Source organism: Salmo trutta, chromosome 14, assembly GCF_901001165.1.
Source record: "Salmo trutta chromosome 14, fSalTru1.1, whole genome shotgun sequence".
Taxonomy (NCBI): Eukaryota; Metazoa; Chordata; class Actinopteri; order Salmoniformes; family Salmonidae; genus Salmo; species Salmo trutta.
Genome location: NC_042970.1, coordinates 22,320,552 through 22,335,998, shown reverse-complemented (window position 1 = coordinate 22,335,998; position 15,447 = coordinate 22,320,552). Strand labels below are relative to the sequence as shown.

The 15,447-nt window shown below is 42.1% G+C and overlaps 1 protein-coding gene across 1 annotated transcript in view; it reads right to left on the bottom strand.

Annotated features, from left to right (window-relative positions):
* The window catches only part of pfkfb4a (6-phosphofructo-2-kinase/fructose-2,6-biphosphatase 4a), a 43,652-nt gene extending 34,651 nt beyond the window's left edge, over positions 1-9,001 (bottom strand). Inside the window, exon 1 of the mRNA XM_029774917.1 lies at positions 8,822-9,001. Coding sequence (XP_029630777.1) covers positions 8,822-8,873 — 52 coding nt within the window. The 5' untranslated portion in view covers positions 8,874-9,001. The remainder of the gene's footprint in view (positions 1-8,821) is intronic.
* Between the last annotated feature and the right edge of the window lie 6,446 nt (positions 9,002-15,447).

Below are 15,447 nucleotides of genomic sequence, written 5' to 3'. Positions count from 1 at the left end.
CATTGGTGAAGATATGATCAATACAAGTGGATGTCACAGATCCAACACTATTGGTATACACTCTAGTTGGTTGAATAACCTGGGTCATGTTGGCATTAGTCACAGTAAGAAGCTTCCTCTTGAGAGTACAACTAGATAGCATCAGAGACCTTATCGAAAATCACACACATATTCTCCAGACACTGAGAGTTTGCACTTGGTGGGCTATAGCAGCACCCTAAAAGAAGAGGCTTCAGATGAGGCCGGAGAACCTGCAACCACAGCACGCCTACTTTATTTGTCATGAGATCCTCTCTGAGCTTTACAGGAATATGGCTTTGAATACAGTGTATTCGTAAAGTATTCAGACCCTTGACTTTTTCCATTTTGTTACGTTACAGCCTTATTCTAAAATGTATTAAATCGTTTTTTTCCCTCATCGATCTACACACAATACCCTATAATGCCAAAGCAAAAACTGTTTTTTTGAAATTTCTGCAAATGTATAAAAAAAGGAACCTGCAAATATCACATTTACAAAAGTATTCAGACCCTTTACCCAGTACTTTGTTGAAGCATTTTTGGTGGCGATTACAGCCTCGAGTCTGATTGCGTATGACCCTTCAAGCTTGGCCCACCTGCATTTTGGCAATTCCTCCCATTCTTCTCTGCAGATCCTCTCAAGCTCTGTCAAGTTGGATTGGGAGTGTGACTGCACAGCTATTTTCAGGTCTCTCCAGAGATGTTCGATGGAGTTCAAGTCTGGGCTCTGGCTGAGCCACTCAAGGACATTCAGAGACTTGTCCCGAAGCCACTCCTGTGTTGTCTTGGCTGTGTGCTTTGGGTCGTTGTCCTGTTGGAGGTGAACCTTTCTCTCGATCTTGACTAGTTTCCCAGTACCTGCCGCTGAAAAACATCCCCACAGCATGATGCTGCCACCACTATGCTTTCCCGTAGAGATGGTGGCAGGTTTCCTCCAGACGTGATGCTTGGCATTCACGCCAAAGAGTTCAATCTTGGTTTCATCAGAAAAGAGAATCTTGTTTCTCATGGTCTGAGAGTCATTAAGTGCCTTTTGGCAAACTCCAAATGCATTTTACTGAGGAGTGGCTGCCGTCTGGCCACTCTACCATAAAGGCCTGATTGGTGGATTGCTGCAGAGATGGTTGTCCTCTGGAAGGTTCTCCCATCTCCACAAAGGAACTCTGGACCTCTGTCAGAGTGACCATCGGTTCTTGGTCACGTCCCTGACCAAGGCCCTTCTCCCCTGATTGCTCAGTTTGGCCGGGTGGCCAACTCTAGGAAGAGTCTTGGTGGTTCCAAACTTCTTCCATTTAAGAATGAAGGAGGCCACTGTGTTCTTGGGGAACTTGAATGCTGCAGACATTTTTTGGTACCCTTCCCCAGATCTGTGTCCAATCTGGAAGGGGCCCAATGGTCAGACCTGGTTACTGACCTTGTGTACTGAGTCTGTGTGAGTTCTGGAGGTTCAATACGTGGTACTGCCGATGAGGGGATGTGAGGGTGTGGTAGTGAGGGTTGTGGCAGGCTCCAGTTGTTCTCTTAGAGTGTGGATGGAGGTGTCTCTGTGTTGTAGCAATTATATGACTGCTGACAACTCCCTTTGTAGCTCCTCCCTGATGTCAGCTACCTCTCTCCTCATAATGCTCTAGACCGTTGCCAGCTTCTCTCTCAGCCCCTCCTTATCCTGCCACAGAACTGTCACCTCACCACAAAGCTCATTCACCTCTACCTCCAGTAGGGAGATACTCCCAAAGCCTGGAACATGTTGTCGCTCTCCATGTCTGCAAGGGTGGCTTGGTTAGATATGAGTGTGGGACTTTAGGAATTAACTGATTTCTCATCAGTCTTCTGATTAAAGTGTAGAAGTTAGAGTGTCATTCTCTTTCAAGGTGTCTGTTAGCTCTTTCAGTGATGTAAACTCTTGTATATATAGAGGATTAGTACAATTTCTAAGCAATTGAATCGTTACAGTGCCATTGTTGTAGGCATTAATGGTGAAGAGTCGATTATCAGACTCCTGTTCATGAAATACCAAGATTTGTGGACCATTAGTGATTCATCTCTTTCCGACATGGCCAAAGTACCTACATGTGTCAGAATACCAAGCAGCACTATGCTGTGTTGCAGGCTTTGGTTTTCCGATGTATATATTTTGAGGTTGGGCGTTAGCACGGTAGCACATGGGGCACACCAATTGGTGTCACCTCATTAGTCAGTATGTGTTACACCTGTGCTGGTTTGTCATCTCGTTAGTGGGAAGGTGTTTCACCTGTGCTGGCCCTGGTGATATTTAAGAGTGGTTGGCCGAGTGCTCCAGTTGTTTTGAAAGAGGAGAGTTAACACCTTTAGTTGGCACGTCCGAGTTTAATTTCTAGATAATCAAGCCTTTATCTGATCTTCCCTGGTTTTGTTTTGCTCCACTTTTTGGTTTGCTTCCAGACTTTAAGTTTGGTATGGGGTTTTATTTTGTTTGCCTGTTCTTGGGCAAATTTAGTGGGTGCTCAAGGTGAGTGTCTTTTAGGTCCAAGTTGTTGCTAGATGACTTTCAATGGACACCCCCATGAGTGTCTTTCAGAACTCCTCCTAAAACCCCACTTGTTTTGGTTGTTGTCAATGACTTTGTTAGTTTCCGTTTGAGTAACAATGTATGGTTTTCTTGCTGGGCAACATGACATCTGTATAGAAGAGCAGGTCAGAGATTGTATTGTCTCCAATTAGAGTATAATCAGTAAACAATGTCTCTGGATTTTCCTCTCCAACTTTGGTTTGTGATGCTGTTTACAATGTCCAGAGTTGATGCATGCAACTTTGAAATAATGCATTTTTTTATATTGTTTGTTTCTATAGCTACTTTCATAATCTCAAAGCACTTCAAAAACAAACAAGCGATACATGAGTATCCTAACTATAGTTTAACTTAACTAGGCAAGTCAGTTAAGAACTTTCTTATTTACAATGACGGCCTACCAAAAGGCCTCCTGCGGGGACGGGTGCTGACAGTTAGGTCAACCAATAGATGCCAAGTCTTTTAGTGCATGTATCCTCCAAAGATGGAGAGGGACAGTTCATGGCTTGATCAGAGGAAGGTTGGTCATGAAGTCTGACGATCATGTAGAGGGCTACTCTGGAACCAGCCCTAGTTGTGTAGCTACTGGACTAATGAAAATATTAAACTATTAAATGTGTAATTTAGGGCAATTAACACTGTTCACACCAACTACAATGTCCAGAATAATCCTACCTTATGTGCTTGTTTTTGTTTCCTTTTCAATTACTTGTACTGTCTTTCCTTTAAAAATCTTCCAGAAACCCTCCAAATCAATTCCTTTTTCTGTTGGTCCTCATGTCCTAGTCCCTCAAACCTACTCTTGTTGCTTCTTGCCAGATCAAGTAGACTAGCTAGCTTTCATAGCCAGGTTGATCAATTAATCTTCTAAAATGAAAAATATCTCCAGATGTGGAGACAGCACTCCATTGAAACCACCAAACTGTTCCCAAAAAACAATTAACAATTATTCAAAAAATTAGGAGCTTAACTGCTGCTGCTGCTCAGATGTAGTTGAGGTGATTGAGGTAATATGTACATATAGGTAGGGGAAAAAGTGACTAGTCAATCAGGATAGATAACAGAGTAGCAGCAGCAGTGTGTGTGAGAGTATGTGTATTTGAGTGGAGTGTAGTGTGGGTAGAGCCAGTGCAACAAAGGGGGTCAATGCAAATAGTCCGGGTAGCCATATGATTAACTGTTCAGCAGTCTTCTGGCTTGAGGGTAGAAGCTATTCAGATAGACTGTAGGCTGCTACAGATGGAAATAATGGTACAGGTATAACTCACAAGATATACATCTTAACACTAAATATATAGATGTTACGGTGTAAAACCATAGCGTAAAACAAATATGGGAGCTATATGCTGCTCAGAAAAAAAGGATATCTAAAAACACTGAGTTGTTTTTTACAAAACTGTTCAAACCGCAATGGTGGGACAATTAGCTGATGGGTAAATACCAAAGTAATATTGTAATGCTTCCATGACCTCAGGATAGCAACAGGTTCAGTGTTTGTGAATAACTTTTATCTCAATCCCAAACAAAAGGGTACACCTCTCCAATACAGGTAGTGTTTGTCCATAAGATGGCAGCATTGGGCTAGCTAAGCTTAAAATTGTGAAGCATTGATAGTACATTATGGTGGATCAGAAGACCTGATAACACACAATAGCCCATGCAAGCACAATGTGCAGAAGTGGGCACATAGTGGGCACACCTCATAGTGATTATAATTGGTACCCGAAGGTCATAACGGTAATGAATATGAAAATAACCTCTCACTCAATGACAAAACAAAGGAGCTGATCGTGGACTTCAGAAAACAGCAGCGGGAGCACCCCCCTATACACATTGACGGGACAGCAGTGGGGAAGGTGGGAAGCTTCAAGTTCCTCGGCGTACACATCATTGACAAACTGAAATGGTCCACCCACACAGACAGTGTGGTGAAAAAGGCACATCAGCACCTCTTCAACCTGAGGAGGCTGAAGAAATTTGGCGTGGCACCTAAAACCATCACAAACTTTTATAGATGCACAAATGAAAGCAACCTGTCGGGCTGTATCACCACCTGGTACGGAAACTGCACCGCCGGAAACCGCAGGGCTCTCCAGATGGTGGTGCGGTCTGCCCGACGCATAATCAGGGGAAAATTACCTGCCCTCCTGGACACCTACAGCACCCGATGTCACAGGAAGGTCAAAAAGATCATGAAGGACAACAACCACCCAGGCCAATGCTTGTTCACCCCGCTATCATCCAGAAGGTGAGGTCAGTACTGGTGCATCAAAGCTGGGACCAAGAGACTGAAAACAGCCATCAGACTATTAAATAGCCATCACTAGCACATTAGAGGCGGCTGCCCTATACATAGACTTGAAATCACTGGCCACTTTAATAATTGGAACACTGGTCACTTTAATAATGTTTACATACTGTGCATTACTCATCTCATATATAAATGTCCCTTTTTCCGGACCCTGTCTTTCAAAGATAATTCGTAAAATCCAAATAACTTCACAGATCTTCATTGTAAAGTATTTACATGGGATTGGTGCAAGCAGGTTGGCTGCTATAGTCAGGGGTTCCTTACGAGCGCCACGTCTATTTCTATGGGCACAAGCACTGTTCATGACACAAACTGTTCACACCCTTCTTGTTGGCAAAGATAACATTTTGCAGGTTTAAAGCTAATATCCTGCAATTCTACACATTTTGTCATGGGGTGCAGAGAACATATTGGGAAAGAGGATACCTAGTCAGTTGTACAACTGAATGCATTCAACTGAAATGTGTCTCCGCATTTAACCCAACCTGAATCAGAGCGGTGCGGGGGGCTGCCTTAATCGACATCCACGTCTTCGACACCCGGGGTTTTACAGTTTTAAAGCAAATTTTCTTGCAATTCTATACATTTTATCCATGTCTAATGTGCATTCATGTGATATTTGAGTGACTCAAACATTAAAACATCACAACAAAATCCATGGGCTAAAAGAACCTTGCTAAAAACGTTCGCTAACATGGGTTAGTTGATCTAGATATTTCTCTAAGGTATGCAATGAATGACATGACGAGGAAAACTGATAATGCACTTCCCAATTTCGAAATCTACTATTACAACTTTCAAGAGTAAGTTGTTTGGGAACCACTATGCTAAGTAATTACAGAATATCAATGAATATTTGGTGTTATATCACTTGCACTTAATAGAGGCCTTAACAAAGGCTTCCAAACGTACAGCAACTACAGGGCAAAACAGGTCATGGCAAAATGCTCAACCAATAAAGGTTTATGACTTGCTACCACTAAGCTGTCTCCTATACATTTTCAACTAAATAAGGGTGAAATAAAGGTTAAATAAAAATTGATATCCATATATCAGTTAAAATGTTACAGCATTCTCACTAACTGGTGCAAAAAAATATAGCCTCTTACAAAGCACACCTCAAAATAAGTTAATGAACCAGAAACAACAATATTTGTTTTTGAAGCAAAAGTTTTTTTTTTATACATTTTTACCCCCTTTTTCTCCCCAATTTCGTGATCACGATCTTGTCTCATCGCTGCAACTCCCCAACAGGCATGGGAGAGGCGACAGTCAAGTCATGCGTCCACCGAAACATGACTCGCCAAGCCGCGCTTCTTAACACCCGCTCGCTTAACCCGGAATCCAACTGCACCAATGTGTCGGAGGAAACACTGTTCAACTGACGACTGAAGTCAGCCTGCAGGGGCCTGGTCCACCACAAGGAGTTGCTAGAGCGCAATGAGCCGAGTAAAGCCCCCCCCCCTCCCCCGGTCAAACCCTCCCCTAACCCGGATGACGCTGGGCCAATTGTGCGCTGCCCTATGGGACTCCCGGTCATGGCTGGTTGTGACAGCCTGGGATCAAACGCCAGGCTGTAATGATGCCACACCACTGTGATGCTGTGCTTTAGATCGCTGCGCCACACGGGAGTCTGACACAAAAGGTTTTTGACGCTCCAAAAATATGGTACGGTACTGTAATCTGGAATGTAATTACAGTACAATTCTTTCCCTGCCCAGAACATTTTCCCACAATTCACTATAATTTACAGTATGCTGCAGTTAAACGTGTCACACAGTATTTCACTATTGATAATACACAATTTCCCTTTATACATTTTGTCGTTACAGTGTATGTAAATTCCCTGGTTTCTCAACCTGCCAGATAGGTGTGCTTGCCAGGAAGCCTTTTAGCCTGTCATTTATAGTCAAAACATTGGGATAGCATACAGTGAATGCCCTATGAGCAACTAAGGCAGTGAAAACACAATTCATACATAGTTGCCAGTATTGTTTTTGGTGTAGCAGCTGCAACTCCACAGTGAGGTGGTTTTCCAAGACATCTGTGAGGATATAAATCAACTCATGACGGAACCTTCTACACTACATTGTATCATGAACAGAAAGTGGGTCTAGCATGGCCCCTCCCACACAACCTGGCCTCAGAGCATTTCATATTATTCTGTACATAAAACCGAAACACTACATTTAGTATGATATGTTTCATATGGTACATATTAATTTGTGGTGTCCATCACCAATTTCATATGATATGTTACGAATTACAATTTGTATTATATGTTATGAATTTGCAAATGTACAATATGTTACAATTTTGCAAAACCTGCAATGTATTAAGAATCTACAAAAAAATGACATGTTACAAATTCTTGCTAGGTGGCTAACATTAGCTAGCTTGCTGTTAGCTGGGTTAGGGTTAGGGGTTAAGTTTAGGAGTTAGGTTAAAGGGTTAAGGTTAGGGGTACGGTTAGCTAAAATAGTTAAGGTTAGTGTTAGGGGAAGGGTTCGCTAACATGCTACGTAGTTGCTAAGTATCTAAAAAAGTAGTAAGTAGTTGAAAAGGTGCTAATTAGCTAAAATTCTAAAGTTGTCCGTGATGAGATTCGAACTCGCAACCATTGGGTTGCTAGATCTTCTCGTTATACGTCCAGCCATCTACCCAGACGTAACCATTTGTCTTATGTAACCATACCAAACGTAACATATCATACTCATTCAGGGTCCCGGATTTACATTTACTGGTGTAAACGACCCTGGGTTTATAAGCTAGGATATCGACTCTGCCGCTTGAGCATGCTTTTGGGGTACAGTCGATAGCGCGCTGGACTTCAGGCTAGAAGGTCGGGGGTTCGAGGCTTGTTCTCTGCCTGTTTCATTACATTGGTGTCAGAAGTGGGATCAGACCTTGCATCCACGACAGTGCGTGTGCTTGGCCAGTGAGCACGTTCCTATAAGACGTAGAATCGCAAGCTAGCTAGCGTGATGACGCGCTCTTTGAAAGGAGGGATTAGCGTAACGACCCTGGGTTTATAAGCGCGGATATCAACTCTGCTGCTTGAGCATACTTTTGGGGCACAGTCGATCGTGCGCTGGACTTCGGGCTAGAAGGTCGAGGGTTCAAGGCCTGCTCCCTGCCTGTTTCATTACACTATGTTACATCTAGTGTATGAGACCAGGCTGTCCCACGTCGCAGCTGTCAGGGAGATTTCGCCCTTAATAGCTCAATGGTTGTGCTAGAAGCAATAACACATAGAAACTCACTTAGCCTAGAAATGCCAAGGTTATAAGTAGCATGTTTATCGTTTCCTATATAATATATCGTAATTGTTCCTAAAAAGTAAGTTTATTTGAGTTGAAATAAAAGATTCCAAAGGGGTCTGTGGTTTAAATATCGATTATTTTGCAGAGCCTAAATTCAGCAGACTGTCCTTCCAAATCGGCCATAAGAAACTAATGCATGTCACTGTCACATTACATTATTACCTTTGTCTGGCAAACACCAGTAATCCTGGTAGCACCAAGTAGGCTATAGGAATGAATTGTCAAGCTTTGATCACATATTGCAAACTAAATGTACACTTTATCCTATGAAACTATACTGCCTATGTTGAATGAATGGACGTGTACGACTGAGTGGAGTCAGCTTCAAATTAAATAGCTGCTCATAGGCAATAAATAACATATGTTTGTCAGTGTGGTAAAACAATCTGTCGTGAATGTCAATCTTCAAAACGTCTACATTGTAGGTCGTATCGTCGTCACTATAAGGTCCTTTTTCAGCGTCAAAACAACACATTGCCTATGACATCTACACTTGTTTACGTCTTCCCGAAAAGCCCATACGTCGTTTTCAGTTGGCTATTCGCAGCCCAGCTTTGGTCGAATGTCTGCATGCATAGCACATAATAAACCTTATTATCTAAAGTCCAAATTCCTTACCCGTCCGATCCAGATTCTGCGTGCTTTTTGAACGACTGGAGCCTCTCATCATCCCTATTTAGTTCTGGTGTAGCCTACGTTGCGTAGAGGTTGGTTGTGGTGTGTGCGTCTGATGAGAGAGGGGCAATCACACGGAAGAAACGTGCCGCAGCCAGTTGAGGTCTAGAGCTGTGTGATACTGTGATGCATGTTGTCTATGCATGCACACACCCACTTCTGCTGGATTGCTTCAGAGTGATTGGGATTCCTCTGTAAGAGGCTCAGGCTGAGTTACTATTCAGTTTCTCAAGATGAACATATTTGAACACATGATATTTGTCTTATTGTTCACACTGTGTTTCAGCTTGGGCCAGGAAATCAAATGAAATCACAAGACAGTCAGGTAGGAGTTTAGGACAAGTAACTGATGCTGTAGTAACTGAACAATGCCTACATGTCCTTGGCCTGCTGCATTGAATGAGTTACAGGCTATATATAGACTGAGATGTAGGCCAAGGTCTTCCAGTGAGTCTAAGAACTCATTTATTTAAGTTTCCTCTGGGAGATTGTGTTTACCATAGATGGGATCTGAATGAACACATTTTCAGTGCAATACACCTGAAAGTTAAACTGCTGTAGCCTAATCTGAATTTTGCAATGACATGGCCTATTGATTTAGTAGCGACACTAAATTAGCTATATGGGTTAAGTGGACACACACGCACACACACACCTAACAATGTGACCCAGCAGCCCAGCAGAGATAACAGTGCAGCACGTGACCCGCCTTTGTGGACTGAAGATCGAGAGAGAGCAAGAGAGAGAGAGATAATTGCAGGGTGCTGTATGTGAGCACAAGATCTAAGGGTAGATAAATTAGGGGGTCATCATAATGGTGAGAGGGAAAGGGACCTATGGTAAAAGGCTGATAGGAAGAGATAGAGCAAGTTAGAAAGCGTGAGATAAGGGTCAATGTGCATGAGAATGGCTTGACCCCTCTCCTGTTCCTCACCATGTCTCCATAAGACCATAGTGATTAGCATCCCGTCGTACCACCTTTTCACCTTTCACTTCATCCCACATATCCCCCTCCCACACTCTAGCCTCTGGCAGCATTCTGTGTCCAGGGCTGGCTAAACAGGCTGTGTCCCAACCAGTCACTGCTGGAGGCACAATAAATACCACCCATACCCAGTGGCAACCCGGCATTCAGGGCAGGTGGGGCAGAGTTACATTAGAAGTGCCCATCCAAGATGACTCAAGGTCATTGGCCACAGATACAATGACGTCAACTCATGTTATATCTACAGTAGATTTGATTGGACTGATCATGTCAACATCATACTTCCAAAATCTTAGCAAGCAGTCATCGTCAGGAATCAAGTTGACAATCTACTGGCAAATCCTTTTTAATCCTTGTCATATGAAGATAAATAATGAAGATAAATTATAGATAAAATGTATTGGTGCTCATCAGCCACTGGACATAAACATTACACAACAAGTTGGAAATCGCAAATTCAACAATGAGTGGTTTGGAAGGAATCAGTGGCTAACTGCAAGCATTGCAAAGCAATCATTAGCTTGCTATTCAGTGGAGTGGCTGTGTGGTCCCAAGTCTAAGATTAACAGTCTCTTTTCATAGTTTCAAATTATAAACATTCAACATTGGCCATGCTGTCAATGAAGCATGATTTTTGTCACGCTCAAAACAACTGTTAACTTGGAACTGCAAAATCTAACTTTAGTGAGTTCAAGAAAACTGTGAACTCGGGAAAAACGTGCTTCGACTGGGAAAATAGGTTTTGAACTTTCATCCAACTCGGAATTGTACATTGGGAACTCGGGCCTCTTTCTAGAGCTACGACCTGAAGATCACTGCCATCATCATGATTCAATCTTTTTTTTCTTATTTTTTTCCCAGTTGTCTAGAAAGCACCATAAATCCAGAGAATGCCAGAATCGCCACCTTCTTATTCAAGTGAGCACAGCTCAACAAGTTGAGTCCAAAAATGTATTGTATGCTGCTGCATACATGATGTAATATGCCAGGGAGATATGAATACTGTAGCTAAGAAAGTAACATTAAGTGTATGTTGTGTAGTAAGCTGTTAGTAGCCCATGTGCCTCACCCTATTAAACTGGTCTATTTTCACCTCTAAATCTTTCCTCCTGTTCTAACGTGGTGGTGCACATGTAGCCTATAACCTGCTTTTGAGAAATGTAATCGTTGAATATAGTAAGAGCTTTCATTGTCTGGTTTGTCACTGTTTGTCGCCATTATAGTGCAATTCACGTATTGTTTAGTGTTGTGTAGTGGCTTTGCTGGCATGCATCCCACTTTTATTTTTTGCCACACCAAGATTTACATGCTAAAATCGCTACTGCCCATACCAGCCTCCTGCTTTAATCATGCATCTGCTGCCATGACTGTATTGAGCATGCTAGTGGCTGTGGGGGAGTTGTGGAGCTGCTTTGAAGTGAAATCATAACCAACAAATGCTTTATAACAGAGTTATAAAGTTTAACAGGCTAAGTTCTTCATGCTAGTTACCATCTTCTACCCCAGACTGTTTTCATCATCCATTGTGACATAGTAAATTTGCATTTTTATTTCGAAGTACCTTCTTGTCACACATGAAGAAAAAATGTCTCTCAGAGTGGAAAAATGTAATTCCTGCAATATGTTCTGTTTTATTACTATGTATTTTACTTCCATCCAACAAAATGTAATGGATAAAACACAGACTGTTGGAGGGCTAAATGAAGGGGCATACTATCTGTGAACTGTCACTCGAACATTCCTTTTCTGCCCTAATTCCTCTGGTGTAGAAAGTGAGATCTGAGAATGTCAGTGAAAATATCCATGAGAAGCAAACAACAGCTGTGAGGTCATGATCTGTTTGAGCCAAATATAAGCACGGCCGATATCCCATATTAACAACAGCCCAGCCAAACACAACTACACCAAACAAAAATATAAACGCAACATGTAAATTGTTGGTCCCATGTTTCATTAGCTGAATTAAAAGTTCCCCAAAATGTTCGATACACACAAAAAGCTTATTTCTCACAATAATTTTGCACAAATTTGTTTACATCCCTGTTCATTTTTCTTTGCCAAGATAATCCATCCACCTGACAGGTGTGGCATATCAATACTTATCAAACAGCATGATCATTACACAAGTGCACCTTGTGCTGGGGACAATAAAAGGCCACTCTAAAATGTACAGTTTTGTCACACAACACAACGCCATAGATGCCTGAAGTTTTGAGGGAGCGTGCAATTGGCATGCTGACTGCAGGAATGTCCACCAGTGCTGTTGCCAGAGAATTTAATGTTCATATCTCTACCATAAGCCACCTCCAATGTCGTTTTAGCAAATTTGGCAGTACATCTAACCGGCCTCACAACCGCAGACCACGTGTATGGCGCCGTTTGGGCGAGCAGTTTGCTGATGTCAACGTTGTGAAAAGATTGCCCCATGGTGGTGGTGGGGTTATAGTATGGGCAGGCAGGCAGGCATAAGCCAATGGAATTTAATCAATGGCAATTTGAATGCACAGAGATACCGTGATGAGATCATGAGGCCCATTGTAAGGCCCATTTTTCTTAAGGTATCTGTGACCAAGAGATACGATGGCTTGCGAAAGTATTCACCCCCTTGACATTTTTCCTATTTTGTTGCCTTACAACCTGGAAATAAAATAGATTTTGGGGGGGTTGTATCATTTGATTTACACAACATGCCTACCACTTTGAAGATGCTAAATATTTTTTTATTGTGAAACAAACAAGAAATATGACAAAAAAACTGAAAACTTGATAACTATTCAGTCAATACTTTGTAGAGCCACTTTTTGCAAAAATTACAGCTGCAAGTCTCTTGGGGTATATCTCTATAAGCTTGGCACATCTAGCCACTGGGATTTTTGCCCATTCTTCAAGGCAAAACTGCTCCAGCTCCTACAAGTTGGATGGTTTCCGCTGGTGTACAGCAATCTTTAAGTCATACTACAGATTCTCAAGAGGATTGAGGTCTGGGATTTGACTAGGCCATTCCAAGACATTTAAATGTTTCCCCTTAAACCACTCAAGTGTTGCTTTAGCAGTATGCTTAGGGTCATTGTCCTGCTGGAAGGTGAATCTCCGTCCCAGTATCAAATCTCTGGAAGACTGAAACAGGTTTCCCTCAAGAATTTCCCTGTATTTAGCGCCATCCATCATTCCTTCAATTCTGACCAATTTCCCAGTCCCTACCAATGAAAAACATCCCCACAGCATGATGCTGCCACCATCATGCTTCACTGTGGGGATGGTGTTCTCGGGGTGATGAGAGGTGTTGGGTTTGCGCCATACATAGCATTTTCCTTGATGGCCAAAAAGCTCAATTTTAGTCTCATCTGACCAGAGTACCTTCTTCCATATGTTTGGGGAGTCTCCCACATTCCTTTTGGCGAACTCCAAACGTGTTTGCTTATTTTTTCTTTAAGCAATGGCTTTTTTCTGGCCACTCTTCTGTAAAGCCCAGCTCTGTGGAGTGTACGGCTTAAAGTGGTCCTATGGACAGATACTCCAATCTCCGCTGTGGAGCTTTGCTGCTCCTTCAGGGTTATCTTTGGTCTCTTTGTTGCCTCTTTGATTAATGCCCTCCTTGTCTGGTCCAATAGTTTTTGGTGGGCGGCCCTCTCTTGACAGGTTTCTTGTGGTGCCATATTCTTTCCATTTTTTAATAATGGATTTCATGCTGCTCCGTGGGATGTTCAAAGTTTCTGATATTTTTTATAACCCAACACTGATCTGTACTTCTCCACAACTTTGTCCCTGACCTGTTTGGAGAGCTCTTGGTCTCCATGGTGCCGCTTGCTTGGTGGTGCTCCTTGCTTAGTGGTGTTGCAGACTCTGGGGCCTTTCAGATCAGGTGTATATATACTGAGATCATGTGACACTGAGATTGCACACAGGTGGACTTTGTTTAACTAATTATGTGACTTATGAAGGTAATTGGTTACACCAGATCTTATTTAGGGGCTTCATAGCAAAGGGGGTGAATACATATGTACACACCACTTTTCCGGGGGGGGGTTTAATAATTTTTTTAATTTCACTTCACCAATTTGGACTATTTTGTGTATGTCCATTACATGAAATCCAAATAACAATCTATTTAAATGACAGGTTGGAATGCAACAAAATAGGAAAAACACCAAGGGGGATGAATACTTTTGCAAGGCATTGTACATATCTGTATTCCCAATCATGTGAAATCCATAGATTAGGGCCTAATGTATTTATTTAAATTGATTTATTTCCTTAGATTTTACTGAGTTACAGTTCATATATGAAACTGTTGCATATTGCGTTTATATTTTTGTTCAGTATAACTTCTTCCTCCCATCCCCCAAATACCAGAGGGCAGCAACCATGTGTGCTGGAAGTAGGGGAAAGGTGATTCATTTTGGTATGTTCTAAACATATGAGGATGACCTTCCAGAGAAGAACTCTGAGGGTCAAACAGCTGTGTTCCAAATAACAGCTCCACTGCTTCTATTTATACAGTTGCTGGTGAAAGTCTACACACCCATTGCACAGTCTTCACATTTTGCTGCCTTAAAATTCAATCTATAAAGAGAATACATTCCATTTTTTTCTGTACCGATCTACACAACCTTCTCCACAATTCCAGAGTGATAGAAAAATTATAGAACATTTTCCAAATTAATGAAAAACGAAGATGTATTGATTGTGTTGAGTTAATACTTGGTGGAAGCACTTTTGGCAGCCATTACAGCTGTAAATTATTTTGAATAAGATTCTACCAACTTTGCACAACTCTTAGGGCAACATTTATCCATTGTGTTTGTCAAAATTGCTCAAGCTCATAAAAACATTTGGTTGGGAATCATTGATGGACAGCAATATTCAGAATAAAAAAAAGATGAAAGGAGCAAAGCCCAGATAAAAAGTTATTCTGAATACCTAACCCAGGTATAGAGTTGTATTTTTAAGTGGGACAATTCCACAAATTGTAATGCCAAAGACACAATAGAATGGTTTTCCAATAGGTGTTGAGGTTTTGTGAATGGTCCAGTCTCAGTCCTGACTTACACTACATTACCAAAAGTATGTGGACACCTGCCCGTCAAATGTCTCATTCCAAAATCATGGGCGTTAATATGGAGTTGGTCACCCATTTTCTGCTATAACAGCCTCCACTCTTCTGGGAAGGCTCTCCACTAGATGTTGGAACATTGCTGCGGGGCCTTGCTTCCATTCAGCCACAAGAGCATTAGTGAGGTCGGGCACTGATGTTGGGCGATTAGGCCTGGCTCGCTGTCGGCATTCCAATTCATCCCAAAGGTGTTTGATGGGGTTGAGGTCAGGACTCTGTGCAAGCCAGTTAAGTTCTTCCAAGGATCTTGACAAACCATTTCTGTATGGACATCGCTTTGTGCATGGGGGAATTGTCATGCTGAAACAGGAAAGGGTATTCCCCAAACTATTGCCACAAAGTTGGAAGCACAGAATTGTCACGGTTGTGTGGAGACGGACCAAGGCGCAGCGTGATTAAAGTTCCACATCTTTATTTAGTGCGAACTTCCAAACAAAACAAGTAAACAATCAACGAACATCATGACATCAG